At 39.4% G+C, this 14,750-nt stretch overlaps 1 protein-coding gene across 2 annotated transcripts in view; it reads left to right on the top strand.

Moving 5' to 3' along the window:
* The window catches only part of MRPS27 (mitochondrial ribosomal protein S27), a 51,317-nt gene that overhangs the window by 346 nt on the left and 36,221 nt on the right, over nt 1-14,750 (top strand). For both annotated transcript variants that reach the window (XM_061475733.1, XM_061475734.1), the window contains exons 2-4: nt 1,902-1,979; nt 9,511-9,581; nt 11,483-11,541. In XM_061475733.1, the coding sequence (XP_061331717.1) occupies nt 1,902-1,979; nt 9,511-9,581; nt 11,483-11,541 (208 nt within the window). The remainder of the gene's footprint in view (nt 1-1,901; nt 1,980-9,510; nt 9,582-11,482; nt 11,542-14,750) is intronic.

Genomic DNA, 14,750 nt, shown 5'->3' with positions numbered 1-14,750 from the left:
AGAACGGCGTACCACTAGCATGCGGTGCGGGAGAGTGTTCTTAATCTGTTCTTTGTAGGTATTCCACCTTGCCGATTTCGTAGCTTAGTAGGATAGGAGCTGCCGTTTGGGGTCACGGGAAGCCACGCGGGGTTGTATGGGGGCCGCCGACCCCGCAGCAGTCGGTGTTCAGCACAACCTACTAACTCAGGTGACAAAAGCGCAACCAAGATTTAGGGTTTTTAAAGCCACCTTTCAAAAAAATCCTGACCTTTGGGATGATGGGTGACTTTAATTGTGCCTTTTCAGCTTCCCTCAGCAGGAATTTCACAGTCTTGCTTCCTGGTATCTACATGCCCCTGTCTCAGTAATGCCACCCTTTGCTTCGGCACTGGACCTCCAGCTTACCTGAGCAAAGCACTGTCATGCAGGCAGTTGCTTGTACTATAGAAAACAGTTCTTTAAAGCCGTATCCTTGCTAGTGGTGTCCTTAGCTGTGAGTGAGCATACGGAGGTTTATTCTAACAAAAGAACAGCACAAACCCATATCTTTTGTGTGCCTCCTTCATGAACGTAATCAGAAATAGCTTCAAAAGAAAACCTACCAACTAGACTGGATATTAGGAAAAAAATCATCACTAAAAAGGCAGTCAGGCATTGGAACAGGCTGCTCAGGGAAATGGTAGAATCACCAACCCTGGCAGTTTTCAGGATCTATGTAGATGAGGCCCTCAGTGATACGGTTTTTATGGTGGTCTTGGAAGTCCTGGGGTAATGGTTGCACTTAAGGGTCTTTTCCAACCTATCTGATTCTATGCTTTTGTGATTTGAACCAAACAAAAATGCCTCTTTTTCTCACTTTCCAACTGTTTGGCAAAGCATTGCAGTTTTTTTCACATTCTGACTGTGGAATGCAGTGTAGCTGGTCTTTTTTGACAAAAACTTGGTAAGATGTTCAGATATGTGTGTATAATTTCATGTCATAAGAATGATAAGGAGAAAAATTGTTTCACACAAGAACAACAAACTTTTAGTGGTAGCAGGTAGATTTGCAGATAAAGGCTTTAAGATACTAGCTAAGAATTCTGTGTAGCATAGCAATGTCTATTTCTTGTTTCTTAACATGGATTTCCACAACCCCTTGCATGTATTTCTCTATATTCTTTTAAAAAAAATTATCCACATATTCCTCATGCATTTTCAAGGCCTCATCATCTGTGAATGATGCACAAACATAGTTTGTTCTTCCAAATTAAACATTTTCTGTTTCATTTCAAAAGCTAGAGTATGTCTTGAGCAGATTTCAAAAGTGGCACAAAATAGCATTTGAAAAAAACCTGCTTAAAAACATTTGAGCAAACTTTGCATTTCACAGGAAATGCAGTAAAGGGAGATGAACAAAAATGGAGTATTTCCAAGATTAGCATCTACTTTTCATTTCCGCTGAAACAGTTCTTTACAGGTGAAAAAAATAACCATGCAACAACAGCAGAAAAGCTTTTTGGTGTCTATTTTGCTGTTTTGGCTTTTTTATTTATGTGTTTATGTCTACATATAGCTAATTGTTAACCTTTGATGATAAAGGCCTGTGGGCACAAAAAAGCTATTCCTTGTTTGTTTTTTTTTCTGTGTTTACAAATTTATCATTTTCTTAAATACGAAGTTTAGTTTAGAAAGATTTGTTTCATGCTGAAAAAAACTTAGGGGAGAGCTTTTCTGTTTTAAATATGACAAGGTAATGGCTCATCCACATAGAAGGAGCTGAACTGTTACAGTGTCTGCTGCTGACAGTTGTGTCATAAGACAGTTTAATGCATCCAACTCAGTAAAGGTGACAGAAAAAGGTGATATCTAGTAAAGTGTTAGTCTATTTAGAGGTGTCTAAGCAACCTGGCTTACCTAGTGATTTATTGCTTCATTAGGGAGAAGATACCTTCTTTCTGCAGCCTATGTGGACAGCTCAAAATGGGAAAACAGAAAAAAAGAAGATCATAGCCTAGGTAAGAAAAGTTTGTTTCCTTTTCTACACTTTGACTAACTAATTGCAACCTGCACTCATATTAGACTAGCTCATCATCTAGAAGTATTTCAAAATTAAAAAATTCATGGAGCAATACACTTCTGAGGATCTATGTCAAAATCTGCTCAACTCATTAAAAGTCTGTCATGTTCAAAGCTATAATGCAGAAATAAGTTACAGTTTTCCCATTTAATTAATGTTTGGCTTCTACAAGCTAATTTTTTTTCTTTGACAAAATTCAAGGTTTTTATGAATGTCATAGTTTTGTGTCTGACAGTTAAGACTTGTCTCCAGGTGGCCTCTTCATTGATACTATGGATAAGGGAAGAGCATCTGATGTCATCTATCTGGACTTGTGCAAAGCATTTGACACTGTCCTGTGTGACATCGTTGTCTCTAAATTGGAGAGGCGTGGATTTGATGTATGGACCACTTGATGGGTAAGGGTTGGATGGTCACACTCAAAGAGTTGTGGGCAATAGCTCGATGTCCGAGTAGAGATCAGTGACAAGTGGTGTCCCTCAGGGATCGGTGTTGGGACCGGGCTTGTTCAACATCTTTGTTAGTGACATGGACAGTGGGATTGAGTGCGCCCTCAGCGAGTTTGCCGATGACACCAAGCTATGTGGTTTGATCGATACACTTGAGGGAAGGGATGCCATCAAAAGGACCTTGACAAGCTAGAGAGGTGGGCCAATGCCAACCTCGTGAACTTCAATAAGGCCAAGTGCAAGGTCCTGCACCTGCATTGGTGCAGTCCTGAGCATAAATAAAGGCTGGGCACAGACCGGGTTTGGAGCAGCCCTGTGGAGAAGGACTTGGGAATGTTGGTTGACAAGAAGCTCAGCATGAGCTGGCAGTGTGTGCTTATAGCCCAGAAAGCCAGGGTATGCTGGGCTGAATCAAATGAGCATGGCCAGCAGGTCAGGGGAGATGATTCTTCCCCCCTGCTCCACTCTTGTGAGACCCCACCTGCAGTCCTGCATTCAGTGTTGGGGCCCCCTCACAAGAAGGGTGTGAACTTGTTGAATCAAGGCCAGAAGAGGGCCATGAAGATGATCAGAGGGCTGGAGCACCTCTTCTATTAATTTCGGCTGAGAGAGAGGTGCTTGTTAAGCCTGGAGAAGAGAAAGATCGGGGGAGACATTACAGCAGCCTGCCAATACCTAAAGAAGAGGGCCCAATACCTAGAGGAGAGATTTCTTTGTACAAGGGCATGTAGTGGCAGGACAAGGGGAATGGCTTTAAACTGAAGGTGAGAAGATTTAGATTAAATATTATGAAGTTCTTTACTGTGAGGGTGATGAGGCACTGGCACAGGTTGCCCAGAGAAGTTGTGACTGCTCCATCCATGGCTGTGTTGAAGGCCAGGTTTGACAGGGCTTGGAGCAACCTGGTCTAGTGAAGGGTGTTCCTGCCTATGGCAGAGGATTGGGACTAGATGATCTTTAATGTCCCTTCCAATCCAAACCATTCTATGATTGTACGATATGATTCTATGATTGTTTTGATTGTAATGCAGTGAAAAAGAAGACCTATTCTGTAATTATTACAGGGAATTTATGTTTGAAAACATTTTTTAAGACCATTTTCCTCATAGTTTTGCAAGAGGAAAGTTATATTTCTTGTGGAGATTTTAGATTTTTCTTTTTGGGAAAAATGAAACTATGCCTTTATTTCCAAGAATCTGTACATTAAACTGTATCTCAGATGGTAGTGAGATCTCTCATGTGAATTTCATGGCTAAATTCTTTTGCTAGTTTACGTTTGAAATGACATTCCACTGTCTTTTTGGTGACTGTGTTAAATGGAAAGCATCATACAAAACTTTTTTCCATGCTAAAGATACAGACACATTTTATACCGCAGGTGTTGTGGAGACTCCTTAATGCATTACCTTTGTCTTCCATTTTTTACTCCCTGGCCCTTGAACTGTGTTTGGTAAATGTAACACAGATTGTGAGGCTGAAAGAAGAAGCAGCAGGTGAAATTCAAGGGCTTTTGTCAGGCAGGAAAACGGACACAATCGTCAGTCATCATTGATCAGTAAATGATCAATAAATGATCAGTAGTTTTTATGCACTAATTTGTTTCCGTTGTTTGCCTATAACCAGCTAGGTTGGTATTGTCAACATGTTTTACTGTACATGGTCCAGAAACAGCCAGTGGGTGCTCATGACTGTAGCTTGGATCCTGCAGAGACTGTTAATACCTTCTAACCCTTTACTGTCAATAGGACTGATCATGCAGTATTTTGGGGCTGGAGGCACAGTCTAGTGGCCTGAGATGCATTTGAATCAGTCACCTCCAGATGAAAAAGGATTCTTATTTTGGCAACAGAAATCCACTGTAGAGGAAGATGTGCAAGTGCTGGTACAGTCCATGTTTGGCTTTCCCTGTGCCTGGCAAGACCCTTCATGGCTGCTTGGCAAGTCTTGATGCTGCTCTGCTGATGATCTTGATCTAAAGCAGATGTCTGTTCCATGCTTTTCAAAGAACTACTTTGCATTTTCATTTTGTGCTCACAGAAAAGAGAAAACAAGTTAACACAGTGTCAGCTGTATTAGCATTTTCAAAGGGGAGACAGCCCTACAGACGTCTGCTCTGTAGCTGTCAGTTGTGTGATTGCACATATAATCTAGTGTGTTGTAGCTAGAGTGAATTCCTTGTGTGGAGGAGACGCTCTTTTATTTGTGTATTTCAGAACTGTTATTCTGCAAAACTATGTTGTAAGAATACATTTAAAGGAAAAATAAATATTTTTGATTTAAAGTTGGTTCCATTTCTCTGCTGCAGTGATGTGGTACCATCCCAGACTTAAACTCATTTACTGTGTCCATGTAAGGTATGCTTTATCTTACATATCTTAGTGTACATGTAAGATATGCTTTATTCTGTTCTCCATAGTCTCAGTTTAGCATTCCGATTATTACTAAGTTTTGCTGAACTTCAGTACTGAGAAAAGCATGGGAAAAAACAAGACTGTATTTTGTGTATAGAAGAGCGTTTGTTCAAAAAGGTAGGAGCTGAAAACGTGTTGATTTGGAATTTACGAAGTGCTAGAATTTAGAAACCTGTCTGGAAGTAATTAAGTGACAGTAACCATCCTGATGAGAAGAATATCAGTTATCAGAATACATGGGGATGGTGGAATCCGAGTAAGACAGTAAGTGGCTTTTTTTTTTTTGTTAGAAAACCCCATGGTGCCCAGACTGGTTTATCTGCAACACCAGGTGGCAGTGCTGCCTTTAGAAACTTGAATAATTTCCATTCAAAGCCTTTTTTGGTAACTGTAGTTGTTTCCAGAAGATGCTAGGGATGTGGCAATACTGAGAAATATGGAGCATCTAAATTTGTAAGACAAAGTATTTGCCTCAGCCTGCCTTTGTATTTTAATTGGGTATCTAAAATAAATCAGATCTTTCGTTATACAGAAAATGAAATGTTAGCCTGTGAGTTAAGACATTAGCTCTGCTCAGCATTCCCAGAACAGGTAAATTTTGCATCGTAGTTGTATCCACTTCCCTGTTGCTGTCCCATCACTGGATTTAAACCCTGGCTGGGGTGGACCCCTTCTAAGAATAAGGGGGTAGCGACCTTATATGGTGGCCAAATGTGCCACTTATTGATGTTGCTACATGCTGTGGGCAGGTAAAGACTGCAGATCAAAATGAAACAGGGTTGATCGCATAGGTCTCCAAACTGGTATTAGATGTCATAACCACTAACTTGGAAGGTGACGGTCAGTATTTTCCCAAACGTTGTCCTGAATCACCCTGTTGAAGGCAGCAAGGTGCTGAGTTTATATGAACAACAACAACAAAAAAAAAAGAACATGAAATCTAAGTTACCAGTGCTATAGAGAAAACTGTGAAGTCATGTCCAGAAGTTAAATGACCTCATCTCAGGCTTATGGTTTGTTTTGTTAATTTCTTTAAATCCATGAGCTTTTGCAATATGTAGAAATTAAAGTTTTTTTAAAATTCATCTTGTAGAACTGTATTTTTAGGTAGTAGGTATGAGAGGTTATATCTACTAGTGTCCTCTTTGGTAATGACTATCAAAGAAAAGCACTTGCAACATATATATAGTAGAATGTATGTAGAATTTTATTTTGGCCATTAAAACGCTTGTTTGGTTCAGAGACCAATGTTAGTTCTCCAGTTTTACTACCTACAGTGGTAGGAGACTTGAACATTCACATCCCTGTATTCTAGTACTTCTGTTGGGATGTTTTTAACTAAGAAGCGGCTTTTATCTTGATCATTGAATGGCAACTTATGAAACAAACATGGTTTACAAAAGGTGGCTGAATTATTTCAAATCATGAATATAAGAAAAAAATGATTTTAGGTGCTTCTGAGAGAAAACTGAAGATTATTCAAATCTGGAAACCACAGCAGAAGCAGCCGTTTTTCTGGAAACAAACTTTCCTGCTAGCTTGAATTGTCTTCTGTTTAAGGTTTAATCAGCTTTCATGTTATTGTGAGTCTTATACTGGAGCTGGTAAGTGCTTCATGTTGTTTCCCATGGTAAAGTTCTTATGGAGAGATCTAGCTTTGTAGACAGCATAAAAGGTCAGTCATTAAAATTCTGTATGTGAACTCTCCCAGAGGAGGCCTGTATATAAATGGCTAACAGTCCTGGGATTTTGCACTCATAGAGTTCTATTCATTTGGTTTATATTCTGCATAAGTACTTAGCCTTTCCTGAAATGGGCTCTTCATCTTCATGAGCAGGTGAACAAAAGAAGTGCTAAGCTCAGGCACTGAGTATGTCAGGAAGTGGTCTTAGGTAGTGCTTTCTAGTTTTCTGAGGAAAATGCGTAACAAAATTAGTTCTGGAATAGATAATAAACTCCCAACCTGTGCGGTTGTCTGTCACAGGTCCACATTGCTATGTTGTGAAACATAGCAGATTTCAGAGTGAATAATTTTTTCCCAGCTATCTTGAAATGCAGAGGAAGAATGTTGGAGGACAGCAGGCTTATTATGTTTAGGCAAAGATTTAGCCAGTTCTTAGTTCCTGACAAGGTGACTTGACTGCAGCATCCTTTCGGTGTAACTTCTAGCACTGCTTAGAATGTCCCCATAGTCTTCACCTGCGTGCTCCATCATTACATTTGTGAGTGCTGGACAGATGGGTAATACGGAATCAAATACAGACACTTCTTGTAAGGGTATTCCCACAGAAATTTCTTTACCATTAAAAAAGTTGAGCCTGTTCTGGTTGTATATCATGGCATTGGTGGCTCACATCAGTTCAGCATCTTGTGCTGTATTTCTTAGGAGCTAGTACTTGCTCAGTAATTTAGCCCCAGATTTCCGTTTGCTTCCATGGTCATGAAATACTTGCCTTCCTGTAGCCAGAGATAAATGCTCTTTTTGTGTTTTGAAGAGCACCTTAAGGTGCCTCAGGAAGGAAGGTGTTACATAAACACAAAATACTGCTGTGTGACAGACAGCAACATTGTACAGACTAAGAGCCAACTTTTATTCCAATTCAAGGCTCTGTCATTTTACTGGAGCAAAAATCTCTGCATGTTTTAGAATTTGAGGGAATATCTACAAGGTCAGAGTAGCATGGAATGCGATTTGTACTGTTAGACCTGTATACCCCACAGTATTCACTGGCAGTACAGGTGTGTTTTATGATATGATGAACAGTGATATCACAGTGTTTGTGGACTGAGCAGATATGGGCTGCATCTCTTTGAGACATAGCATGTTACTGGTGCAGTGCTGATTCCAACCCCTGACAACTTTACCTGGGTGGAAGGCTTGATTTGTTCTGATGTGCTGCTGTAAGTTGTGCTTACCTCATGTTTCATTGACAGGTGTGGAGGTCAGATGAGCTTTTGGAAAACAAATTGTAAAGTTAGCCAACCCATAAACTCTTGAAGGATGACCAATGGGACTAATGCCTGGATGGAAGGATAAGTAATGGGTCTGAGACATGTCAGAGGAGAGGCTGGTTTAGTAACAGGTGCAGTCTTGGGGTGCAAAGGATGAAGCAAGATGCTGATGATGCAGAGAGAATATGTTGGATTCCTGGTTCTAGAAGATGCAGAAGAATAGAGTGGTTAAAGTCTCAAAATATTGTAGACAGGATATCATCAGTTTGTGTCTCATTGAAGAATGAAACATAAGAGGCTGACATTAGTCATACAATAAGCAGCTTCTTCTTCTTGAGTTATCATTATTTTACAGGAACATTACAAAAATAAAACTTCAAATTAATTTAACTTCTAGTTAAATTCATTAAATGCAATAGTTGGCTACCTGTTCAACAGTCAGAAGCTTGAAATTCTTATATGGTCAAATCAATATTGTTAGATGACTGTGGGAGCAGAATGCTCTGAAGTTAATAGAGTACCGGCACAGTGTCTAGTTTGATTAACGGGATTTCTTTGGATTGATGTTTGTGACTATAGGGCGTATCAGTATGGTACTGTTTGTTTCTGTGTTTCATTGTTTTACTGTAAAATAAAGGACAAACGCATGCCAGAAGCACTGTCCAGCAAATAAGCTTGAAAGAAAGTGTGAATTTTAAGGACATATGCTCAGGATTTTTTTGTGAATTATATTAGTTGTACTAATTTAATCCAACACATTATAGTTTGCTTCCCCCCCCTTCTTTTTAATAAGTTAAAATTACCATGTTGAGATTCTTTCTGTGTATTATTTTCTGTTAAATTATTTAATAATAATTACAGAATCATAGAATGATGGAATAGTTAGGGTTGGAAAGGACCTTAAGATCATCAATTTCGAAACCCCCTGCCATGGACAGAAACACTTCCCACTAAACCATGTCACCCCAGGCTCTGTCTAGCCCAGCCTTGAGCACCACCAGGGGTGGAGCATTCACAGCTTCCTTGGGCAACCCATTCCAGTGCCTCACCACCCTCACAGTAAAGAACTTCTTCCTTATATCCAATCTAAACTGCCACTGTTTAAGTTTTAACCCATTACCCCTTGTCCTGTCACTACAGTCCCTAATGAGGAGTCCCTCTCCAGCATCCTTATAGACCTCCTTCAAATACTGGAAGGCTGCTATGAGGTCTCCACGCAGCCTTCTCTTCTCCAGGCTGAACAGCCTCAACTTTCTCAGCCTATCTTCATATGGGAGGTGCTCCAGTCCCCTGATCATCCTCGTGGCCCTCCTCTGGACTTGTTCCAACAGCTCCATGTCCTTTTTATGTTGAGGACACCAGAACTGCACACAATACTCCAAGTGAGCTCTCACAAGAGCAGAGTAGAGGGGCAGGATCACCTCCTTCGACCTGCTGGTCATGCTCCTTTTGATGCAGCCCAGGATACGGTTGGCTTTCTGGGCTGCAAGGGCACAACTGAAAGTATTGTTTTCATACAACCTCAAAATGAGATGTTAACAAGGAACCATAATTTGATTTTTTGGACAGAGGTTCTTTTCTATATCTACATGATGGTTCTGCCAGATTTTCCTATAATGCCAGTTGATTAAACATACTCTTTTTCTATTTTCTTCAGCCGACTTAGCCCACTTAATGGACAGAACCTATGAAAGAAAGCTACCTGTCAGCTCTTTGACAATAGCCCGGGTAAGGAAATAAATCCTAATCATAAAGTAATGGAAATAACAGCGGAATGTTTATGAAGTCAAGTGAGCTGAGGGAAGATAAATGATACCACCTCTTTTGGGAGTTCTGGGATGGTAAAAGCCTTGTTAAACTGTTAAATTGCTGTGTAAAGCTGTTTTATTGTTACTTTGTACTGATTAGTTAGTACCTGGACTGTAGGGTCTTCAAAATAGATATAGGGTTTTTTTTTCTGAGTAAAATCAGGTCTCGCTGTTACGGGGCTGTGTATTTCATTAATATACGTTCCCTCTCTTTCTGTGGTTTCTGCCTTAGTGAGAGCTTTAACACCCCCTCTGGCACTTAATAAGGACCCAGGCTGCTAACGACCTGCAATGAATTAGTACACTGGCTGTTTGCCTGCATCTTCCTCCACTTTCTGGCTTCTTTCAAAGTAAGGCAGAGGTGATACCTTTTGCCTCTATGGTTTTCTTTCCTTGCCTCAGGAGGCTGGGGCAGGAATGCTGGTATGGGAGAAGCAAAGCCATTATTTTTATTGGAATTAGTAACCAACTCCATCCTCTGAATGGGTTAATCTGGGGAGGAGGAGTGAAGGCAGAAATGTGAGGTGTGCTTTTAAGTTCCCTGTATGTTTGTACTGAAGAAAGAGAATAAATATATCACTTGTGTTATACAAAAAGTTGACTAAAATTTCAATCTTCAAGATTATCCAAAAAAGCTGCATGAGCACCTTGGTATACCTCAGTGCTACCACTAATTAGGATCATTGGCGCCACTAACTGAGGAGTCACAGAATACTTTGTGCAGTTAAAATCTCAAGCATTTATACAGATACATTCTTGATCATTGCTTCCGAGACAGCGTCCATGTGGGTCATGGTTGTTCCTCTGCCTTTTATTACTTAGTCAGCTTTATTCCTTTGCTTCATGTTCCTGCTTTGGGTTGACCACTCCCCTGGACATGCGGCATTTCCAGGTGATAAAATTTTCCAATACCTGGAGCTCACATCAGATTCTTATTTTCTAAAGTGTAAATCATGCAAACATACTATTGCCACACACAAAATATGAGACCTATATATACAGCATGCAAGGAGCGTGAAGAAACTGGAAGCAAGTACCAGTCAGCTGAAACTATTATTTTTAGCTTAGGATAAAGAGAAGTACTGATCTTTAGAACATGTTTATATATTCGGAGTTAAAGGTATTGTATTGGAAAGACTCCAGAGTGTTCACTCAGGATTCACTGTTACCATAAGGCAAAGTCTGGTTAAAAACTTTGCATTTAATTTAAGTAGTTGATAGCACTGGGAATTTTGGAAGATTCTCTGGAGTAGACAAGGTTTGAAATGAGAATAACATTGTGCTTTACAGCATGGGGTGTGATGTACTTTCTTACTGTTATTTATATGTGTGGTGAAATACAAAATGCTGTTGCTCCTGTCCCTCAGAATTCATAGTATGAATAGGCATAGCAGGAAAACTTTAGGGAAAAGATTACTTTTTAATGAGAGAAGTAAGACATGTTGAGACTTGCTCAAAATTGGGGAAAAATATGAGCTGAATGTTCTCAAAGGATGCCTCTAAAGAGCAAAGAATTCAGAGAGAAGCAACAAAAATGCAAGGTACTAAGCTATATGGGCATTCTGCTTAGATGGTCTTCATGTTTTCAAGGGGTATAACTTTTCTTCGAGGTGAGGAATGGTGTCATCTTAGTTTAAAAAGATGTGACTTAGAGCAGTCTAGAAGAAACCAGAGTAGGATCAAGCAAAGACTTGAAGATCTCTGGTACTGCCAGACACCTAAATGTGTTATGTATGTATTTTGTTTATTGAACTGGCATTTCTTTCTAATATCCTTTGTGAGTGCTCCCTCTGAAGCTTTTATTTCTTATTTTTCAATCAGTTTGTTGACAACATTTCTTCACGAGAGGAAGTGGATCAAGCTGAGTACTACCTTTACAAGTAAGCATCTTTTCCCCCCAGCATGAACTTTGAGACATACAAGTAAATACCTTGAAATCTTGCCCTTTTAAGACTCTGACCCTTTCCAGTTTATTGGCTTTAATTTCTCTTTTGCAAAATATGTGCATCTGCTTGTCTTACAACTCACAGCTAAGGGCCTTCTTGGTAACTTCTTTGTTATGGCTACCCTCCTTCAGGTCCTCTGTCATAGGCTGCTATCAAGCATATTTGTCTGAGCCAGTGAACAGCTAAAATACCTTTAGCTATGATTTACAGTAGAGATTCTGAAATAGTAAAAGAATCATGTTTGTTTACAGTTTTTCCTTCTGATACTTTTTTTTTTTTGTCCTCTTAAGTCATTATTTAACTAAATTGACCAGATGCATATTTGCATATTCAGGTGTAGGCCTCATGGAAGCTTGTTTCCTTAGAACGAACAGAAATGAGAATGGGCATGATGTGGTAATGGTCAAGTCAGCAAGGCTAAATGAAGTACATTCTTGGGTTTTGTTCCCTTAGTACTTTATGTTCCCCAGACAAACTTTTATTGTTCACCTTCTGCATGGTTTGCTAGGGTTTTCTGCCACTCTTTTTGAGTTGATTGAAGTGTATTGGGTACCTTTTCTGCTAATGTCAGGTTGAGTGCTTGCTTGCTTTAGGTCAGTGCATCTCAATATCTCCCTTAAGAGGGCAGTAATTCTTGCTGATAACTAAAATAAGTTAGTTCTCTTACAGCTGGTTCCACACACATTTTGAGAGCTAGGTTTTCTGATGGAGAAAGTAACTCATCCTGTCAAAGTGCATGAGAGAGCATCTTTACAAATATTGTCAGGTTGTTATTTCTAAATAATAATGATTGTTGCTTTAATGAAGTTTACTGGATGGCTGTTTTAAGTATATTTGTAGTTGTAAAGACATGACTGCATTACATGTCAGATCTCTGTGATTCTCTGGTATTACTGGGGCAGTATCTGAACCTCAGAGAAGTCCAGTTTGCTAATACTAGCAATATCCTGTAATTAAAAAAATAAAACAAGGAAGAACAATCTCTCACAGAGAGAAGGTTAGTAGAGTTTTTGTCACGATTTCGTTAGTGTTGTGAGAATCTATGCGCAGAAATCAGTTTTCCTTCCTGCAACAGGTGAGATGAAAATAAGAGAAAGTAAAGCAGTTTAAGGCAAGCCTTCATTTTTGTTTTACAAATGTTCTTGAAAACAAGAGGTTCAGAGAGAGTGACAAAAAATTAGAATATAGAAAACATTCCATAGTAAGAGGGAGAGAATAGAATGGGAATCTCTGGTATATATCATGTAAATATCCTCTCCACTCTTCACCTGTATCTTAGAGTTTAAAACACAGAGGCTTTATCCTTTATCTAAAAGAGATTTGCAGTTCAAAAATAAGTACGGTTATTTACTGGTTCTCTAAGAAATAATTCTCCTGTGGCTGGTGAGAACATACTTGTATGTGCATGAAACATGATCATTTGTAATTGATACAGGTTTTAACAGTCTGTGTGGAGAAAATAGAGAAGTACTGATGTGTCACATGGCTTGTCAGACATGCTGTTATTGACATTGTTCTTGTATGTGTTCCTGTCATGCTGCTTTGTTTTGGTGTTGGAAATTGCTTAGTCTTTTAGTGATGTTAGCGTAAGTTTTCCAGGAGACTTCATTCCAACAGGATCCATGAAACTATTATCAAAATGCATTTATATGCAGGTAGTGAAACAGTGTAAAGAGGTCTGTAATTCATGTGAAAAATGTAAAATCCCAATTATAACATCAGCTTCCCTTTCAAATGAAAATGTGTGCTAGCTTCAGGAAATTGGAGATGTGATTGGTATCCGAAAAGCCCCTTTTTGTTGTTCTTTACATTTTGCACTTAGGCTGGAGTTCAAATGAAGGACATGTTTATAATATATCTCTTTGCATCTGGGAGGATGTTTGACACAGGAAAAGTTGTGCAAAAGTGGCCACTCCATGTGATACAAAGGAGGTGGTAGAGAGGGAGAGTTAAGAAACAAAGAAGCTTTGACAGAAAATCACTTTTTCTGGCTTAATGAGGAACAGTTTGAGAAACAGTTCAGAGCACAATTTTTGTACTGTATGTAAGAAGAGTAAACCTCTAAAAAAGAAAAAGGCAGTATCAGCCAAAAGCTTTTTAATCTCTTAAGGTACAGAAATCCATTGTGAGCAAATGGCATATAAGTGGCCTGGTAAGTTTGCTGTGTGTGCATTTGGCTGAACATAAATAAGCAGAATGCTCCCAGAGTCTTGCATTTTTCCCTTATAGAGGGAAAAATGCATATAAGGGAAAGATTTCGATGTCTCTCCCCAGTGTTGGCTGCCTCTGGCAGTCTGAGGTGAAGGGTAATCAGTTCCAAGGCCCTATCAATTTTGGAAGATCTTCCTGATAAAAAAGGGCAAACTGTGCCTGTGAGAAGAATCAGAGGGAAGTAAACGGCATTTACATGCTCATGATGTGAGGTTTTGCAGAAGATGGGAGTGCTAGAACTTGAAATTACAAGCTTTGTAGACTGGTGACTTTGCTTGTAGTATTTCAGGCAGAACATAGTTTCCAAAAGTAGTACTCCGGAGCATTACCATAATGCATTTAGGGTCCTGAAATACAATATATGTATTATATTTAGACCTGTTTTAACTTTCCATCCTCTTAAAGCAGTGATCTCCTGCCATAATGTCTCCACAAAGAATCCTGAGCTCTCAAAAATATCTGTGTAGAAACTACTTTGCTACATTGTGGAACATGTCAGTAAGATGATAAAGGCCATTTTGAGGCATGACATCATCTGCTTTCAGTGCTCCTCTTTTTGTTCTCTTCTGAATACCTCCCACCCCCTGTTAACTGTCAGACTTAAAAAAACCCTTTCATCTCCTAGGATACCAGCAGAAATTCTAATCAGAATGCAGAGCTCTTTGAGCCAGATCAAAGACCTGCAGTTCGCCTTACTTTGTCCTCTCTCACTCACTGTCACTATTTCTCAAGTTAGGGTGTTTTTTGTATGATAGAAGCATTAACATAAAGGAGCAGGGTTTTGTGGTGAGGTAACTGCTGATTCTTCTGTAAATTTTATACCAACAAAGATTTTCAATGTGCTTGAAAGCAAATGGGGAAGATTTATGTTGAGATTCCTCAGAAGGATTTTTAATTGCATGAAACACATGACCCATTGTATAGAAAAAAGT

This window comes from Pezoporus flaviventris, unplaced genomic scaffold (assembly GCF_033815535.1).
Source record: "Pezoporus flaviventris isolate CSIRO_AGI_PZ_B2104156 unplaced genomic scaffold, CSIRO_AGI_Pfla_v1 ptg000090l, whole genome shotgun sequence".
Lineage (NCBI taxonomy): Eukaryota > Metazoa > Chordata > Aves > Psittaciformes > Psittacidae > Pezoporus > Pezoporus flaviventris.
The sequence above is the reverse complement of the archived record's forward strand: the minus strand, read 5'-3'. Positions and strand labels throughout refer to the sequence as shown.